At 43.8% G+C, this 17,278-nt stretch overlaps 1 protein-coding gene across 1 annotated transcript; it reads right to left on the bottom strand.

Moving 5' to 3' along the window:
- Window positions 1–1,291: 1,291 nt before the first annotated feature.
- Window positions 1,292–11,360, bottom strand: flrt2 (fibronectin leucine rich transmembrane protein 2). Its single transcript, XM_084560231.1, has 2 exons — window positions 10,725–11,360; window positions 1,292–8,320 (listed from the first exon to the last, which is right to left on the bottom strand). Exon 2 carries the CDS (start codon window positions 7,896–7,898, stop codon window positions 5,916–5,918), a length of 1,983 nt encoding a protein of 660 aa, XP_084416357.1. The 5' UTR covers window positions 7,899–8,320; window positions 10,725–11,360; the 3' UTR covers window positions 1,292–5,915.
- Between the last annotated feature and the right edge of the window lie 5,918 nt (window positions 11,361–17,278).

Here is a 17,278-nt window from a genome sequence, read left to right on the forward strand (position 1 = left end):
GTGGTGAAAGAAATATTCAAACAGTCCTTTACAAAAAAAAAGTATGATGAAAAATTTAAGTTTTTTAGATTTATCATGCATAAATTAAACCTTATTAGCACAGGATTGTTAGTATCACTACATTAATGTCGTAGCTTAGCATTTAATGCTGTGGTAGATGTTTAGCTAATTAGCTACTTTTAACCGTGCTATACTGTGAATTACTATCGTATTTTATAACTCCCATGCAATTTTCCCTGTGTAATATAATATTAAGTACAAAGTAGCATTGGTTGTTGTAAAATAACTATTTACACCAATTGGATATAAGGAGGAAAGGGTGTGTAGCTAAATGTCTTAACTGAGCTCAATTTTGCTAGCTTGCTAATTTGACACGTCAAGTACACAGACTGGCTGACAGCTATTAATTATTCTTGTATAGCATGATTTTTCACAAATTCAGCACCTGCAACACCTACATCTGTGAAGAATTGTCAGTTATGTTTAACATCGGGCCTCCTATTGGTTAACACCTGCTATGTGAAGTGGAGCAGCTGTGTAGCTAACTGAAGTAATTGACAATTGTTAGCATGCTAATTTGACAGGACATAATTTAATATAAGATGGGTGACAAATTTTACCTTACATTTGATAAAAATTATGTTCAGAATCATGTAAACTAAAACGTTTTAATTATATTTCAAAAGATAATGATGGCTAAATAATATTAGCTTGGTTAGCATAACTGGATAGACCCTAGCCTTACTACTAACTCTAATTTCTTCATATCTGATTTCTTTTTTTTACAAACACAAAAAAATACCTAAATCTAAAAAGAATTGGCAGTTGTGTTTTAATTATAATTTGTCTTCATTAAACTATATTATTTTGAATTTTGCTACAGCTTGTGATGCTGCACTGGCTTTCTGTTTGTGTAGTTGTTTGCTTTCGATTAGGCCGTGTTACAGATGTTTCTGAGACCCATGTTTACATAAAGTCTTTACTGGACAAGAGATTCCTTGGGTTTTATCGGCGCGACCAAGTTCGGTATATTAATTGTTTCTAATTGGCTTGCACAAGCTTAGTGATGGACTTACAACCCGATTCTGATATATGAACAAGGGTGAGATCATGCACTGAATCTTTCATGGCAACAATTACACAACATGGATGGAGGGAGAAACAGCACAGCAGATGATTTGAGTGCCAAAGCCTCGGCTCATTTTACCCACTTGGCCTCTCTGCAAAACCTACAATCTTGCTATAACAAATCACATTTTGACATTTCTGGATTTCGAGAAATACACCAATTTCCCGCTCAAAATACCAGAGTGCCACTCCCTTTTGTGTTTCAGCCACGGTTAATTGTCCTAGTGAATTAAGACTAGGCTAATGTGGTTTTCTTAGTGGCCTGGAGGTTCTAAAGGCAACATTAGGATGTGGTTATATGGAGGGTAGAAAGTTGGACTCTGGTAAAACACAGGGATTGGGAGAAATAGAACATTCTTGGATTTAGACATACAAGCAGAATGAGAGACTATCCTGGATTTTCCCCAGCTAAACACTAAGCTGCAGTGGCTACGCTAAGATGTCTCAAGCTTCCCGTATAGAAATAAGAGGATAAGTTGGCATGGAGGGTTACAGCACAAATCTTTAACCCAGAATTACCACAGTCTAACCCAAAATAGATTTAGCTCCGGCCAATGTTTCTGTACAGTATGTAAAAGACAAAGAATGTGGGATCACTCATGAGAGTTAGATGCAAGGAATAGCTTTCTAAAATGAAAGGGAGTGATCGCTCATATCCAATGGCTCTTTTATTTCTCAAAAAGCTTCACTTAAGTATTTACAGTTTGTGCAAAAACATTTAAAGGTTTCAAGGACTTTACATTGTAAGTTCAACCTCAAGGCACATACATGGAACAACATCAATATTTCATCATGAGAACAGAAATTTAACTTTGGTTCCTAAGAAAAACGGTGTGGATGGCTAACGTAACACTGCGGTGTCTCAATGAGAAGCCAAAAGCTAGGATGGCAAAGTATCCCAACATAGCCATTTTACATGCACTGTAAATTTCCAGCCTACTTCCTCTAAACCACAAGAAAACCTTTGTGTATGGTTGCTCACGCTGTATCTCAGCCACCAGTGGGTGATTGCTTGGAAAAAGAAAAAAAGTCCTAACCCTAGTATGACAAAAAAAAAAAAAAAAAGAAAGAAAAGAAAAAGAAAGGCTATGAAGCTAAATACAGTACATGCAAAAATTCTTGAATGAATATCACTGGCTAATAGATATTTGCAGGAAAGGTTTTGCCTGCAGGAAGAAAATGTGTCTCTAAACCTATTCAGTTTCACATGTTCTGTCTGAATTGACCGAGCGGTGATTAAACATAATTATTTCAACGTGAATCAATGAGCTTCTCGGCACCCTGAAACAGCAATAAACCGACGCTTTCAGCCCATTATGCGTTTGGTGTAATTTCATTGGTCATGGCACTGCAGCCCCGTTCTTTCATCAAAATTAAAGAGTGATGTACGATGCACAACAACCACCGAAGCTTCTTCCCGGTCTGCTTGAATCATTACGCACTGCTTAATTTCTGGCACTATGGATGAACAGTCTCTCGTTAGCTACCGTGTGTGTCACGCTTTGTGTTGTTTTTCCTGCTAACACTACAGTCGGTTGGAGAAATGTGCTTTCTGCTTAGCATTCTGGTTGCCGTCTCTTTATGTTCCATCCTTCCTTCCTCCTGTTTAACTCCCTCTAGCTAATCATTCAGTCCTGCATAAAAGGTAAGGCAAATATCTGTCTCCGTTACACATTCACAGACAGGGCAGATACTATATGTTGCAATGGTTTGACCTGACTTGTTTTAAAATAGGGCTTTTTTTCAGAACTAAAAAAAAAAAAGAATCTACACAGTATCAGATGTACATGTTCAAGTGTTGCTGTGTGGGATTATGGTCAGCTGGTGCAGCATGAAGCAAACGACACATGGTGAACTGTCGGTCAGGTGTTCAGCAGGGTAGATCCAAGCACAGGTCAGGGCAGCCTAGTGTGTCTCAAGGTATTGGATGTGCTGATATGTGGCTATTAGTAGAAAAAGGGTTTAAATAAAAAGTGGAGATGCTTTGATAACCACAGAAGGTCTAGATATTAATAAACCCCCATGAACAGAATCAAACATGTCTATGTCACGTTTTTAGACATATCATTCATTCAGAAGTTTTTTTTTTTTTTATTCTAACTTAAAAGGATAGTTTGGATTTTTGCAAAAAACTTAAAAAAACATTTTTATTTTTTTTTTGCTACATATGAAGCTACAGCTGGGAGCTGTTTAGCTTAGCTGCAACCAAAAACGAAAAGAGTTAGCCTAGCTCTACGTACCAAATCTACCTTCCACATCCAAAGCACGCCAAACCAAACTTTGAAGTCTAAACATAACTTGTTTTTCAGCAAGTTTTCCTACTTTTGGACAGAGCTTTTCATGTTTAATGTCTTCATGCTAAGCTAGGCTAGCTAGCTACCGGCTATAGCTTTATCTTTTGGCGTACAGACCACTAAGTGGTAACAATCTTCTCAGCTAACTGTAAAAATAAATTTAAGTGAATGACAGCTACGCCCTAAAATGTCAAACCACTTATTAAAATGTTTTCTCATTAGTTTTAAAATACCCTAAGCCTTTTAAAAATTTGTGAATGCATGCTTTGAAAAAAAAAAAAAAACAGAAGTCCCAACAAAAACGTAAAAGAAATACACCAATTGTCTTCTTTAAAGCATGATTTTAAGACATAATATGAAACTAAATCCCATGTTAGGGATTGCTCAGTTCATTAATGTATTCCTTTGGGCCTGTGAGCGTCTCAAATTAAAGTCCATATGGTCGTGATCTGAGCTATTGCTGGAATTACGGTAAGTGCAGCTACTTCTGAGATACTCCGACTGCTGAGGTAAATCCTCCCCGAGATAATCTCAACTCTCTGAAATAACTTGAGTACGAGCCCTTGAAAATCATTAAATCATTCTACTCCGAATGCTCATTTTGCGTTGATTCTTTAGACAGTATAGCACGGTCGAGCGGAATCTGTGTGCCCCACAAAGAGTTAAAAACTATATCTTCCAGTGCGAGCTTCACACAGCCGAGTGAAAATAAAGTCTACATATTTTTCTCCCTTTTTTGGTTGAGGATTATGAGAAGGGGGGAGGGAAAGGGAATGGTGGGAGGGGGGGTTCTTTAAGCTTCGACACTCAAAATAAAATCTTGTCAAATCAAATAAAGTCTTCTTAAGAATTGCATCATGGAGACCTCCCATTGTCACTTTACATGCAAACAGTTGCCATCTGACTCCACGAACTGAGGGGCAGGAAAACTATTTTAATTGACCCATGCAGGGATCAGAATGTAAAATAAGACGCCGACACAGCCAGGGATGGAAAGGGGGTAAATGAGCGGAGACAGAGTGACAATAATCCTAGCAGGAACAGCTGTTGTTCAGGTGAGCGAACCGTAAATGAAAAAGGCCATCTCATAAGTGCGGACAAAGGATAAATGTCTCAGCACTGGGCACGATCTTATTGTTGTAATTTCCTAATTTATCTTGAAGTCAAAAGAATGCTGGGACAAGGGTGAAATAACTGGGGTTATAATTAGAATTATGGGTGACCCATCTCAAAATTCATCACACTCTCTCCACATGCAGGGAAGAACCTTCCTCCCATAATAGACCACAGTGGGGAAAATCCATATCCTTTAGCCACCAAACACACAAAACACTGTTAGTTTTAAATGATTCCACATCATTAAGTAGCTCGATGAGCAAGAATACTCTGCACAATGCCGTTTGAGCATGAGTAATATTGTCTGGGTAATGGGCTCCGGGGGAATGTTGGAGGTAAAGTGATCCCTCTGCCCTCTCTTCCTCTGTCCCACACACGACGCTGAGGGAAAGTGCCCCCTTGTGGCCTGACTTGCCAAAACAAGGGGGGGAAAGAAGGCAGAACAAATTAGAGACTTTCTTCAAAAGGATCTGCGAGTCTCAGCACATCCATGCACCTCATTAGAGACAATGATCCTTTGTTGCTTTTAAGCCCATGTTAATACTTGTATTTGCTGCAAGTGACACATCCTTTTCCAGAGTTTTCCAAAAGCATCTCGACTAATCTCACCTTCATTCCACCGTAAACTAATAGAACAAAGATGCTTTTAGTGTTAAGGCACTTTTGGGAAATCTCAACCCGAGCTTTTCAGCAGCACTGATGACATGCTCCCCGTACAGCCGTCCAAATCCCCTGCATGTGATCACCACCTCTACTCATTTCCTGCCTTGCTACCATTAATAAGAAAGTGCACTTCAATTCTTTTTTTACAACACAACCACCGCTGAACCAGTGCTATATTTCCACGGCGCTCTAATCAGCAATGTTTGGATTTCCCCTGTGCTGTGTTGTCTTTTACCACTGTTCTGTTGTACCAGGGAGGGTTTCAAAGCACAAAAAGGCCATATTTTGCTTCTGTGGTTAGCAAAGGATCCCAGCCCTCTAAAGCGCCCCCTAAACATTTCCAAGGCTGACAGCGTTTTTGTCAGAAGCTACACCCAGGGTGCCGTGATTGTACAAATCCATGTTCATGTACAGTACTGACCATTAAAACAACGTTCAAAACCCTGCTGGTTATAAAAAAAGAAAAAAGAAAGAAACACTTGTATCTCTTTTTCTAAGAATAAAAAAGATAGCAGAGAATCCCACATTATTATCCACAGTATAAATTACATTGTAGACAGAACTTGGAAATATATATAGTACAGTTATATTTCACTAGAATTTTTATATTTTTTTGTTGTCTACAGAAACGGTGTACGTGTGTGAGCGTTTATGCGAGTGTTTCTGTTGTGTGTGTGTATATGTGTGAATGCCGCTGTACTATGTCCTGCTGCATCACGTGTGGCAGAACTCTGTACTGGGCACGTTGCTGCTCTTGCAGTAGGCTATGCTGTTGTTACTGAGGTGACAGTCTCTAAATCCAATGCCCCCATTGGGCGTATAGATGGGCTGAATGCGGAAATCTCCCTTAAGCAGCTGCTCATTGTTCAGTGCCACTATCTGGAAACTGGTTTCAGTCATCTCCAGAATGGAGTTATCCTTCTTGGTCCCAGCCTCACAGTAGTCGTCTTTTCTCCTGCCACGGTTGTATTTCCACTTGTTCGAAGATGACCGGCTCTTCCTGTGCACATGCCAGCAGAACAGGCTGAGCAGTGTAACCAGGATGATAAGGACCGCCCCGCCTATGATCCCGGCCATTAGCAGCGTAGAGTTGATGCTGTCCTGAGGAGCTTGCTCTCTACCAGGAGGCTTAGTGGACGCAGGCGGCTTGGTCCTGGCCTCGGAGCATATAGTATCCTCTCCGGGCCTGTAGGAGTTAAGGGTGTCCAGAACGTGCACGCAGATCCGGTACACAGAGCGGGGATCCAGGTTGGTGAGGCTGATTTGCCGCCGATCCCCACTCACCGTTCTCTCCCTCATGCCCTCATTTATTTGGCTTTGGCCCCTTTTGACCCAAGTGACCTTGTAGGCTGTGACGGTGAAATAGGAAGCCCAGCTCACCTCAATACTGGTGGAGTTGACCACGTGGAAGGAGATCTTAAGGGGGTCCTCATAAGGAGGCATTGGCCCAGGGGGGTTGTTATGGACTGGGATTAAAGGAGGGGATGGGGAGTCAAAGTAGTAAGGGATAGATGTGGTGATGAAGGTGGAGATCATGGTGGTGATGGGAGTGGTGGTGGGAGGGGGAGGGGGTGTGGAGCGGAGGGTGGGCCAAGGTGGCTGGTCAGGATAGACGGGGCACTCGATAATATCCAGCGTGAGCTCTCTGATTGTCATTCCACGCACCTTCTCTGGACTCGAACACACGAACCCTCGAGCGTTGATGGACGGGGGCAAAGACTTGAGCCACACTACCACCCATTTCACCGCACAGTCACAACGCCAGGGGTTGCTTCGCACTATAAGGTGCCTGAGGCTCGACAGCCCGTCGAACACACCCTGTGTAAGAGTCTGAAGCTGGTTGCTGGAGATATCCAGTTTTTCCAGCCTGTTTAGGTCAGCAAAGGCCGCAACAGGGATCTGGTTAATCTGGTTCTCCTGCAGGCTTAGTTTGACCAGTGACTGGCTGGGTAGGAGGGGAGGGGGAAAGGTGAGAGAATTGCGGGCCAAGGCCAACTCACGGAGGGTGGCCAGGTCCTGAAAGGTCCCTGGTGCAATGCCCTCGTCCGTCAGCAGGTTCCCGTCCAGCAGGAGGCGCTGCAGGCGTGTCACATTCTGGAAGGCCTCCTCTGCGATCACAGCAATGCGGTTCTCATCCAACCGCAGCTCCTTCAGGTCCTCAGGAAGGCCAATGGGAACGCTGCTTAAGTGGTTCTTGGTGAGGAAGAGGAGTTTGAGGCTTACTGCCTCTCTAAAGGCCCCTTCCTCGACCCCCACTGTGGAGATAGAGTTATCATCAAGGTGCAGCTCCTCTAGTTTAGCCAGCTGGGCCAGGGCTGCCCTGGAGATTGTTTGGATATTGTTCTCCTGGAGATGCAGGATCTTGGTGTTTTTGGGCAGATTGATGGGGAATTCATCCAACTGGTTGCCATAAAGATACACAGTCTCCACTGATTCCAGGTTGTGAAGTTCCATAGGGAAGCCAGCATTGTTGATCTGGTTGTTGTGTAGGTAGAGGATCGTATAACCCTCCTGCATCCCCAGAGGCACTGATGTCAGGCTGCGTTCGTTGCAGTATACAAAGGTTTTGTCGCAACGACACTCTTCCGGGCAAGAGGCACCCGGCCTGAATTGCATTTGGAGGCTTAGGATGACAGTCAACCAAAACTGCAAGAATGAAGCCCAATCTTTATTCCAGTGTCCAGCCAGAAACTCCATAGTGGAAAAACAAAGAATGGAAATGGAAACCAAAAATAAACAAATGTGAAAATCTGAAAGGCAATGACGTATATATCCACCGAAAACCAGGCCCACGAAAAGTCCACTTAGGAGAGGCTGGTAACGATGCAGTTAGCTGGGAAAAGAGCAGGAAACTGTGGGAGTAATCCTGTAAATGCTAGTCCTCAGCTGAAGAGCGACGGTCTCATTAGTGGTGGCCGGTCCTCTGACTGACTCCATCCATGCTGAGACATCAGACCATAGCAGGACTCTTCACTCACTGCTCCATGCAGAGCTCAGCCAGGGCCAATTTGAAGCCACACAGTAGAGAGCCACCGCAGGCTCCACTCGCCTGTCCGTCACACACTGCTGGTCCCCGACCAGGTCAGAGTCCAAGGGGGGTGACATTTGGATCGAGAGACCTGTGGGAAAACAAAGAAGAGCTAGATAAGTATTTTCACGGGGTGGCCTGTTCTTGGAAAAAAAGAAAAAGGGGCCTCTCATTTCCCTCTGTTCCTCCGTCTCTTTATTTGACATACAAACACACACATACCAACTGTCTTTTCTTCGCTCTCACTCTTTCCTTCCCTCCCAAACAGGGAGAAGGGGACACAAAACATACCGTTCACTGCTCGTGTCGAATTATGCACTGGCTACGTTTAAAAAAAGCGTCTGATAAATATTCAGAACAGCTCTTGCACATCCGGTTTCACAGACATAAAGAAGGCTTTTATCCCCTGAGCTCTATCAAAGGAGGTAATAGAGCACTGCAAGGACACACACTCATGGACTCACAGAGGTTCTCAGCAACATCAGCGTTGCTTAATGGAAAACTTGCTAAAAAGAGACGGGTCTAATAAAGACCTCGGCTCTTTATGTGCCAACGTGGATGCTCAAGACATTTCCCCGTGAAAAAAATAAATAAACAGAAAATAAGCTGCAGCTGCCTTTACCTTTTCCAGCTGCTTCAGCAGACACTGTGGTCAGAGGTACACAAGCAAACACGCAAACGCTTACAGTAAGCAGAGGTGACTGTTTCACCGGAGGCCTAAGGAGGAGCTCGTTATTAGGTCTAAAACCTAACGTCGTCAAACTCAAGAGTTGAAGCTGAGGAGATTGGAAAACAAAGGAGAGGCAATCGAGGAATAGAGATGCTGCGTTTCCGCTCCCCCTCCTCCTCCGACCGCTGTGACATACATGAGCTGTCAAATGAAATGGAATTGGAAAATAATTTAGTCCCTCCACCTGCGATAAATGATCGATATGGGCAATTTTTCAGCATGGGGAGGTTTGTAAAGCACAAGGCCGTCGGATTACAGTAGACCCCGAGAGCCATTATTCCAACTTTTATGACCCATCAAGCATTTCCCCCCCCTCTCCCTCATACCCTGTACATGACCGAACGACGGTGGTAGTCATCTGTAGTTTTCAGCTAAACCGTAGCTCCACCCTGAGTCAATGTTGGATGACACGCAATGATGGGAACGATGGGCTGAATGTTAAGCACAGAGGCGGCCGTGAGCGTGGAGTAAAGCGTCCTGCAGGGTTCGAAGACGGGGTTTGCATTTTTTTTTGGAGGGCAGCCGCAGATGATGAATTCCGATTTATCAAGCCTGGCAGCCGTGACGGGCCAGTATAGTTTTTTGTAAAGAAAAGAAAAAGACACTTCTGTGCATTTACATGCCTCCGTGCAGCCCCTGCTCCTCTGAATCCCCTGCGTTGTTTGTTGACTAGATAGAGGCATGCATGGGCTCTTTGTGGAGGAGATGGAGAAACAATCCTTTGACACACATCTGTGATCTACTTTTCTAAATTGAAAGAGCTAAATTTAATCAAATAAGCTTGAGGGGTGCGGGGTGTGGTGGTGGTGGTGGTGGTGGTGGGGAGGGGGAAGTGGATAAGCAACCACATGAGGCGATAAAATGTGCTGCCACAGCGGCAGAATCAACAGCAGAAGGCAGCAGCATCAAGATTATTATAGCTGCATAAATAAAATGTCACCAAGAAACCAAGTGACAGGAAGCACAGCGTCTTGATCGCTGGACAACACCAAGCCTGATAAGAGGGGGGGAAAAAAAGAAAAAGGAAAAAAAAAAGAAGTGCGGGCAAGGATCAAGGCGTGAAAGTAATTAGAAAATACTTCTTTTCTTTTTTCCTTCCTCCTTTCTTCCCCTTTTTATTTAATTTCCAGCTGAGAGAGCACAGTCTCTCCCACAAGATGAGCGCCGTGATATGTGGCCAGGACAATCCGATTAGAAGTGGATTTAGCGGCAGAAACGCAATTAAAAAAGTTTAAAGTGGACACGGCGTTTAAGAAGACGATAAGAGGAGGATCAGGTATATACTTCAAAGGCTGCCCAGCGATGCCCAGCGAGCGGCGTTCATTTGAATGAATTATTTCAAAGGAAGGGGAGAGGGGGGAAGAAAACGAAAAAACGTACAGAGCAATTGGGAGCGAAAGCCCCTCTGAAGAAAAAAAAAAAGTCAGATTTTTCCCTCGGGTGAAAAATGTTGAGGGGTGCGCTTTGTAGCTCGGTAATCTTTGCCTCGATGAAATATCTAATTAACCTACAAATAATCTGACCAGCCATTTTAATTATTCTCTAAAAGTGACTGGGGATTGGAGTGTCTTTGCGTGCAGGATGTTCGGAGCTTTAAGGTGGATGTGTGTTTTTTTTTTTTTTCTGCGCACGCAATTCCGTGTTTCGTTTAAAAAGTAGTGGATTTATCTGCCACTAAAGCACTAAAGAGAGCTCATTTCTCTCCGTTTATGCCTGGTTTATTAAAAAAAAAAAAAAAGAAAAAAAGACAAATCATCTACTGTACCTTTGGCGAGCCTTTGTCCATCGCAAACCCCGCTACAGCATTCAACTTTTCCCCTTTCTTTATGTCCTTCATGCGGTCCTGTCTGCCCGTGCGTAAAGGTCTGTTCGGTAACGCTGGTGCGAGTCGCCTCCGATCGGCAGCCTTGAGAACCCGGTGCGTCTACAGTGTAACAGCATATTTGCCCGCGTTGGTCCCCCTTTCGGCTGTGGCTGCGCGTCCGCCCGCACTGCTCCACGCACTTTTCTCGTGTGTGTTTTTTTCCCACCAGCTCCCCGGTACCCTTTTTTTTTTTCTTTTTCTTTTTTTTTTCTTTTTAACAAGAGAGCGCCTCCGCTTTAACTCAACACCGTCAGCGGCGCGTAAGGACCGAAGAAAGCGGCGGAAGGCACTTCTTCTCCCCTTCCACACTCTGCCCGAACGGTGAGGACGCACTCGCCGAAGTGTCCGCCGCCTGATCCGCCGCGGGCCATGACGGCCAGCTGCGTCCGTCCGTTACGCTGCTCAGGAGGGGAGCTCAAACTTGCCCTTTAGTGGTCTGCGCAGATCACACACCGACTCCCTGCGAGTTGTTTTCTTGGATGAATTCAGTTGATAGTGCGACGTGTGTGCTCTGCTCACCTCTCTCTCTCTCTTCTCTCTCTCTCTCTTCTCTCTCTCTCTCTCCCTCTCTCTCTCGCTCTCTCTCCCTCCCCTGTCCCTCCTCCTCCTCCTCCTCCTCCCCTCCTCAGAATAAAGAATGTATCTCCTCCAGCAGCTCGGTGATGGCTTTAAGCCACAGATCCTCCCCGCTGCCCTCACACTGCAGAAAATAGTTTGTCTCTCAACAGACTTTAGCCCTACGTGCTTCTTTTTCTTTTTTTTCTTGACTACCTTACTCCGCCATGACCATGTCGAAGCTTTTATTTGCATTTTAATCTCAAAATCTTGGAATTCGGCTGGAAGTCACATCCTCAGTGAGGAAAATAACCAGGCACCAGATTCGTTTAGCATTCCTGGGTTCAGTTACAGTGTCCCAATCTGTCCCTGGATATTTTTCTGGATCTTTATTCTTCTTCGGCCTGCCACATATGTTTTCTGACCATTATTTAATTCGAGCTGTGCAATTAATCCAGAGGAAAGTTCCAGCTCTACTTCCGCTGCTTCCTTGTGGTGATTTGAAGCATTTAGACGCACACACTGACCACAAAGTCATTTCATCTGACTACACCGCTTCTCGGCGTTAGTACTGATTCAGCAGCGCACTGCTGGTTTGACCCACACTCTCCAGCTGACACGCCTGTCTGCATTTTGTTAGCCCTGTCCTCGCTATGCACTCACTTGCCAAAACATTAGGTACACCAGTGAAAAGAAATGCATTCTAATTTAACAGTCTTGCACTAAATCCCCCTTCATCATTGCGCTGATGCTCAGTTTACGTTGAAGCAGAGTCAGAAAGGTGGTCATTCAACTGTATGATCATTTTAAAGGATGTAATTTGTGGTTCTGTGATACTGTATTGTATTAAACACTAAAGTGTTTCGGTTACTGAATTGAAAACACTTCAAAATAATAGAACCACGTGTCGGTACAACACAATGCAATTCAATAGTTCTACAAATGAAAACACAGTTTAATCAACAGCTCTCTCAGTTAATTTAAAATAATGCTGAATACCATAACCTTCACAAAGCTATGATTTAGTGCAGGACTGTTACTTTAGAAAATATTTGTTTAAACCAGTGTGCTTATGAACTGACAGGTGAGTGTATTAATGCACATACTCATTCTTTTCACAAGTCTAAACATGCACACTTACTATATGGCCAACTTGTATGGAGGTGAAATGTTTTGAGTGGTACTAAAGTCTGCTATCGCTTACTTGTTGGCTCTCTCTCTCACACACATCCACTCTAGGTAACCTTTGAAAGCCAGACTGAAATAGAAGTGAATAAAATATATTTAATTCATAGTGCCACCTGGGCTCGGGTTAGTAAGCTTGGATTTAACTTGATCTAGTATGACATGATGCTAATGCTAGCAAACATTTCATATTCCAGTCAGTTGTTTCATATGTTAGCATTCATGTATATTATGCTAGCCCTTTAATATCAGCAGGGGCTGCCACTAATTAATTTTACTAATTTTATTTAGTTTTTACACATTAAAATGCGTCCCCTGCTTAAGCCGGTGCTTAAGCTGCTTAAGGATCCAAACCTCTGCCAATAAACTTATAGGGTTCACTTTAAAATGTAGCTTGTTTTAAATGTATTTATTTATTATAGTGAAAGTGCTTTTAACAACGAGCTTCACCAGGGACGTGAATTTATGGTGCCAACTTCCAGCGCTCTGGGGCTAACATTATTAAGCTAAACTAACTAGCATGCTACCTAAATTCAAACAGAACAGCTCACTTTTCAGTGCTTTAAAGGGACAGACAACAGCCTGTTGAAAAGAGGTAAAGAAACATATTTTTTTTTTTAAAATTCACATGGTTATGTGCGTCAGTTGTGCAGTGTGGAGGTTTGCGCCATGGCTCCCTGCAGTGCTCGCTATCGTATGTCAGGCGTTTCCGCACTGATTCCACGCATATGTCCGAAACCACTTTCATACCGCTGCACCGCCATTATAATTTATATTTCCTTTCACAGGAACGAAAAGAAATATAAATCGCCAGCGAAAGAGAAGGGATTCGAATGTCGGTTTCACTTTAAAACTACTAAAGCCGTCATGCTCGGTGTTTGCTGTCGGGCAGAGTTGAGGTCATAAAGGCTCCCGGGAGTCACGAGAGCCCCACAGGTCAGCAGGTGCACGCTTGCCTTTCATCTCAACCTTCAGTTGCCAAATAGCATTAATGTTTGACTTCTGGTGACCCGCTGAAACGTGCATAAGTCATGAACAACTTTTCCAACAAATTATTTGCCTCTTGTTCAAATCACCCATGTCATTTCGTCCAATAAGGCCTTCCAGGCACGCGTGCCACTGAAGTCCTCAGCTCTCCGTGAGATGATTCAGTTGTTCCCGGCATTCGCCTTTCATGTTTGATTTTTGGCCGCCTCGTCCCTGAGACGGACAGCCGTTGCGAGGCCTCGTCCACAACATTTAATTCCTTCATAAATCAACCTTCTCCGCACGGCATGAATTATTGATTGAGTGAATTTAGAGGAAACAGCCTATTTTTATTTTCTCCTTGATGGACGTGTTCTGCAGCGGTGAGCTCCGTTCCTGGGCGGTGCAGCATTGTGGAATGCCTCCCTGTGGCACGCAAATGGGGATTAACTGACGGACACTTAGATGGGCAGAGCAAGATCATATGTGCAAATACCATGAAAGCATTAACTGGCGTGTTCATTTAATTTTGTTTATCAAGCAAAATACCAGAGCAGGAGTTAGATGTACAATGGCATGAAAAAAATGGATTCCATTAGATAAGAAAATAAAAATAACTATCTATTCAAATTATTGTTTATTGTAACATCCTATATAGGTTTCCTCTAACTCACAGTTTGCAGGGGGTCCTGTATAGATTTACAGCCTGTATTTTCACAAATGCATAGAAATATTTCAGTCTACGCCCTGTGCCGAGTCTCAAAGTGGAAATTCCCTTTGCCTTGCCCAGAAACCTTCCCAGAGATTTGGCGTGGCATATTTACTCTGCACGGTTGTGTACCTTGATAAAACTGCAGATACACATGACCCCAGAGCACATCAAAGCCTGCTCTGTCCATCTGCTCCTGTTCAGGCCCCGAACAGCGTTAAAGGAGGGTAGAGAGGAGAAAGAGGAGGAGGAGGAGGAGGAGAAGGGGTGTGGGGCAGAGGGAGGGTGGGGGGGGGGTCCACTCAGATATGCAGATATGTTTATCCCTTGGTTATATTCACTCCGGTCCCCCGGAGACGTCATTAGCTTATCACATTTCTCCCTGCATGAATTTACATCTGGACACTGAAAGGCACTTCAAAGGTGCCAGCAACATCAGTGTTTAAAATCCTGGCCACAAGTATTGCCAAGATCTTTGAAAGAGCTAACAGTTTGAAACCACGGCAATAGTGCAAGCGGTGATGCAATCAGGCGAGGGGGGTGGGGGGGGCCCGGTTCATTAATTTCTAAGGCGACGTAATTATGTTTGCCCCCGTCGATTATCAATGTACGCGCATCTACTCTCACAGCTAGAGGAGAGCGGTGCTTTTTCACAGCTGAAGAAACGAGTCAGCCAGCTACATACTGTATATTTTTCTCAAGGAGTGAGATGAGAGGAGGCGAGGGAGACGGTGGAATGTACCAACTCCACAGCACTTCGGATTAAGAACCATTTTTACCTTGGCTTTTTGGATTTTCTTTAGTTCCTTTTAACTTTTTATGATCTACAGACCTATATACTATGATCAGCACACACACAAAACATAACGTAATTTGTAACAGGAGATGGTATCTCCCAAATAATGAAATCTAGCCCAGTGTTCACCTCACCAACTTCCTTCGTTGTTAAAGTGGAACAAATCAAGGCCTGATTCTCTTGTAAGAACACAGCACCGCTCCGCCTGCTTCCATAATGCCGTGGTGGGTGTTGCGTGTGGCATTTAAAACGTAAAAAGATTTACCACCAAGGCTTTAATAAGAAGAGTAAAACAGTCAGCGGCGCTGTCAGAGGGGCCGGTGTTGCTCGAGCAGGGTCGTTCCGGGATTAGCGGCGAAGGCAGCACGCTCTCACATGAGCATGTGAATTATAGGGGAGGCAGAGTGAATGGAGGGCCCTGACTGAATGCTGCCCTGTGCTAATGCCAGCCTGTAAAAACACTGACTTGACAACAAGCAAGCCCCTGTAGTTCTGCTGAGGGAGGGATGGAGAGGGGGGGAGCAGAACGAGGGGTGTGGAGCGGGGAAGAGGTAGAGGTGGTGGGGGGGCACTTAGAGTGGGAAAGAGGCAAAGCGTTGGAGAGGATTGAAGTCGCTCAAAAGAGGACTGGTTTTTGATTTGTGGCTGCCATGTCATCCTTGTCCTCCGAAGATTTAACGCCCTTAGACAACTGCCCCACTGCAATGTCTAATTGTTAAGAAAAGTGGTGGCCGTTTTTGTGCTGACATGTGCTGCTCTCTGCTGTGAAAAAATATATATCTTAGTGGAACAATCCACCCCGTGGTCAGTGTCTGGAATATTTAGTGCATCCATGACAGTTACGGTCAAGTGCAAGGCCCCCTTTGTGCCTCTCATGTGTTAACACTACATCCACAGAGCTAAGCAGGTGAAAGCCTTTCATTGAAAAGCCCAGGAAGTTGACAATTTATTGCTGTATTTGTGCAATTTGTGCAAAACATTTCTGACCATCTGGTTTTAAAAAGCACTATAAAAAAAAAGTATTTAAGGTAGTGTCTTCATTTAGCAATGCAAGTAACATTGTTCCGTGGCAACTTACATTAATTGGACCTTGTTCCAGACACATATGTCATTAACCATCAAACAGATTAAAATGAAATTTCATCGTCCCCAGACGATGAATCACACCGCCCCTAGCATCACCACAGCAAAAAGTCTCAATCACAATTTGATTGCTAAGAAATTTGACACAGATGTTCAACAAACCCCCGCAGGATGAATCGTAACAACTCCTCCGCATCAAGCGCAATCATCAAGGCAAAAATTTGATCTGTCCGGGACATCGATTTCTGAGCAAATGACTGCTCCCTTCCCATCTTCCCAAGCATAAGCTGAAAGCGTTTGCATGCTAACGTGCTAAAACTAGAAAGTGCAGCTACAGAGAGCCACTAGCATAGCTCAGAGATTAAAGCATGCAATGCTAGCATGGTATGTCAGAACCTACAGTCAATGGTCGGAACACTATAGCCTATGTATATATATATATTTTTTTGCAATATTCGATTCATAGCTTTGAAATATTAGAATGGCTTTCTGCATTTACAAGGCCAATGTGCAACAACCCTAACAATATCATGTCATGTCTAATAATTTAACTGATAACAAAGATCCTCAAATTTTTTTTATTTCTGATACTAAAATGCAAAAAAGCCCTACTCATATTTGACAGCCAGTTTTCCTGAAAATACTTTATGAGAAGATGATATTTATGAGAAGGACATCGAACACTAGACTTGGAAATGTGAAGCACTTCACGGGTTTCCAAAATGGTTTTGGGGCGTTTGTTCTGAGAACTTTACAAATCCCAGAAATTCACTTTATTTGGTGTAAATGTGTTTCCTCTCAGGATTTCCTGATTATCCCACACATTATGTTGCACGTACTGCACTCAATGACACGGTACAGACTTGTTAATAAGAAGCATGTTGTTTAGAGGTAAAAGAACCCACGAGAGAGAGCAACTTACGAGAGATCGCTAGAGAAAGAACAGCAGAGGAGAAAAATAGACAGATGCCAGGAAGGAGCAGGTCTCAGGGTCACGCGAAAGATGGGCCTGATCCCACCTCCAATCCCTGCAGCTTTTCTTTTGTTTGAAGTCACATCTGGGCTAAATTTCCCCTTCTGAGTTGAGCAAAAAGGAAGTCTTCTGGGTGGGTGGACGGGGGCTCAGGGCCGCTCCTGCCTCCCAGGCTAGACTGTTCTGAA

The sequence above is a fragment of the Chelon labrosus genome (genome assembly GCF_963514085.1).
Source record: "Chelon labrosus genome assembly, chromosome: 14".
NCBI lineage: Eukaryota > Metazoa > Chordata > Actinopteri > Mugiliformes > Mugilidae > Chelon > Chelon labrosus.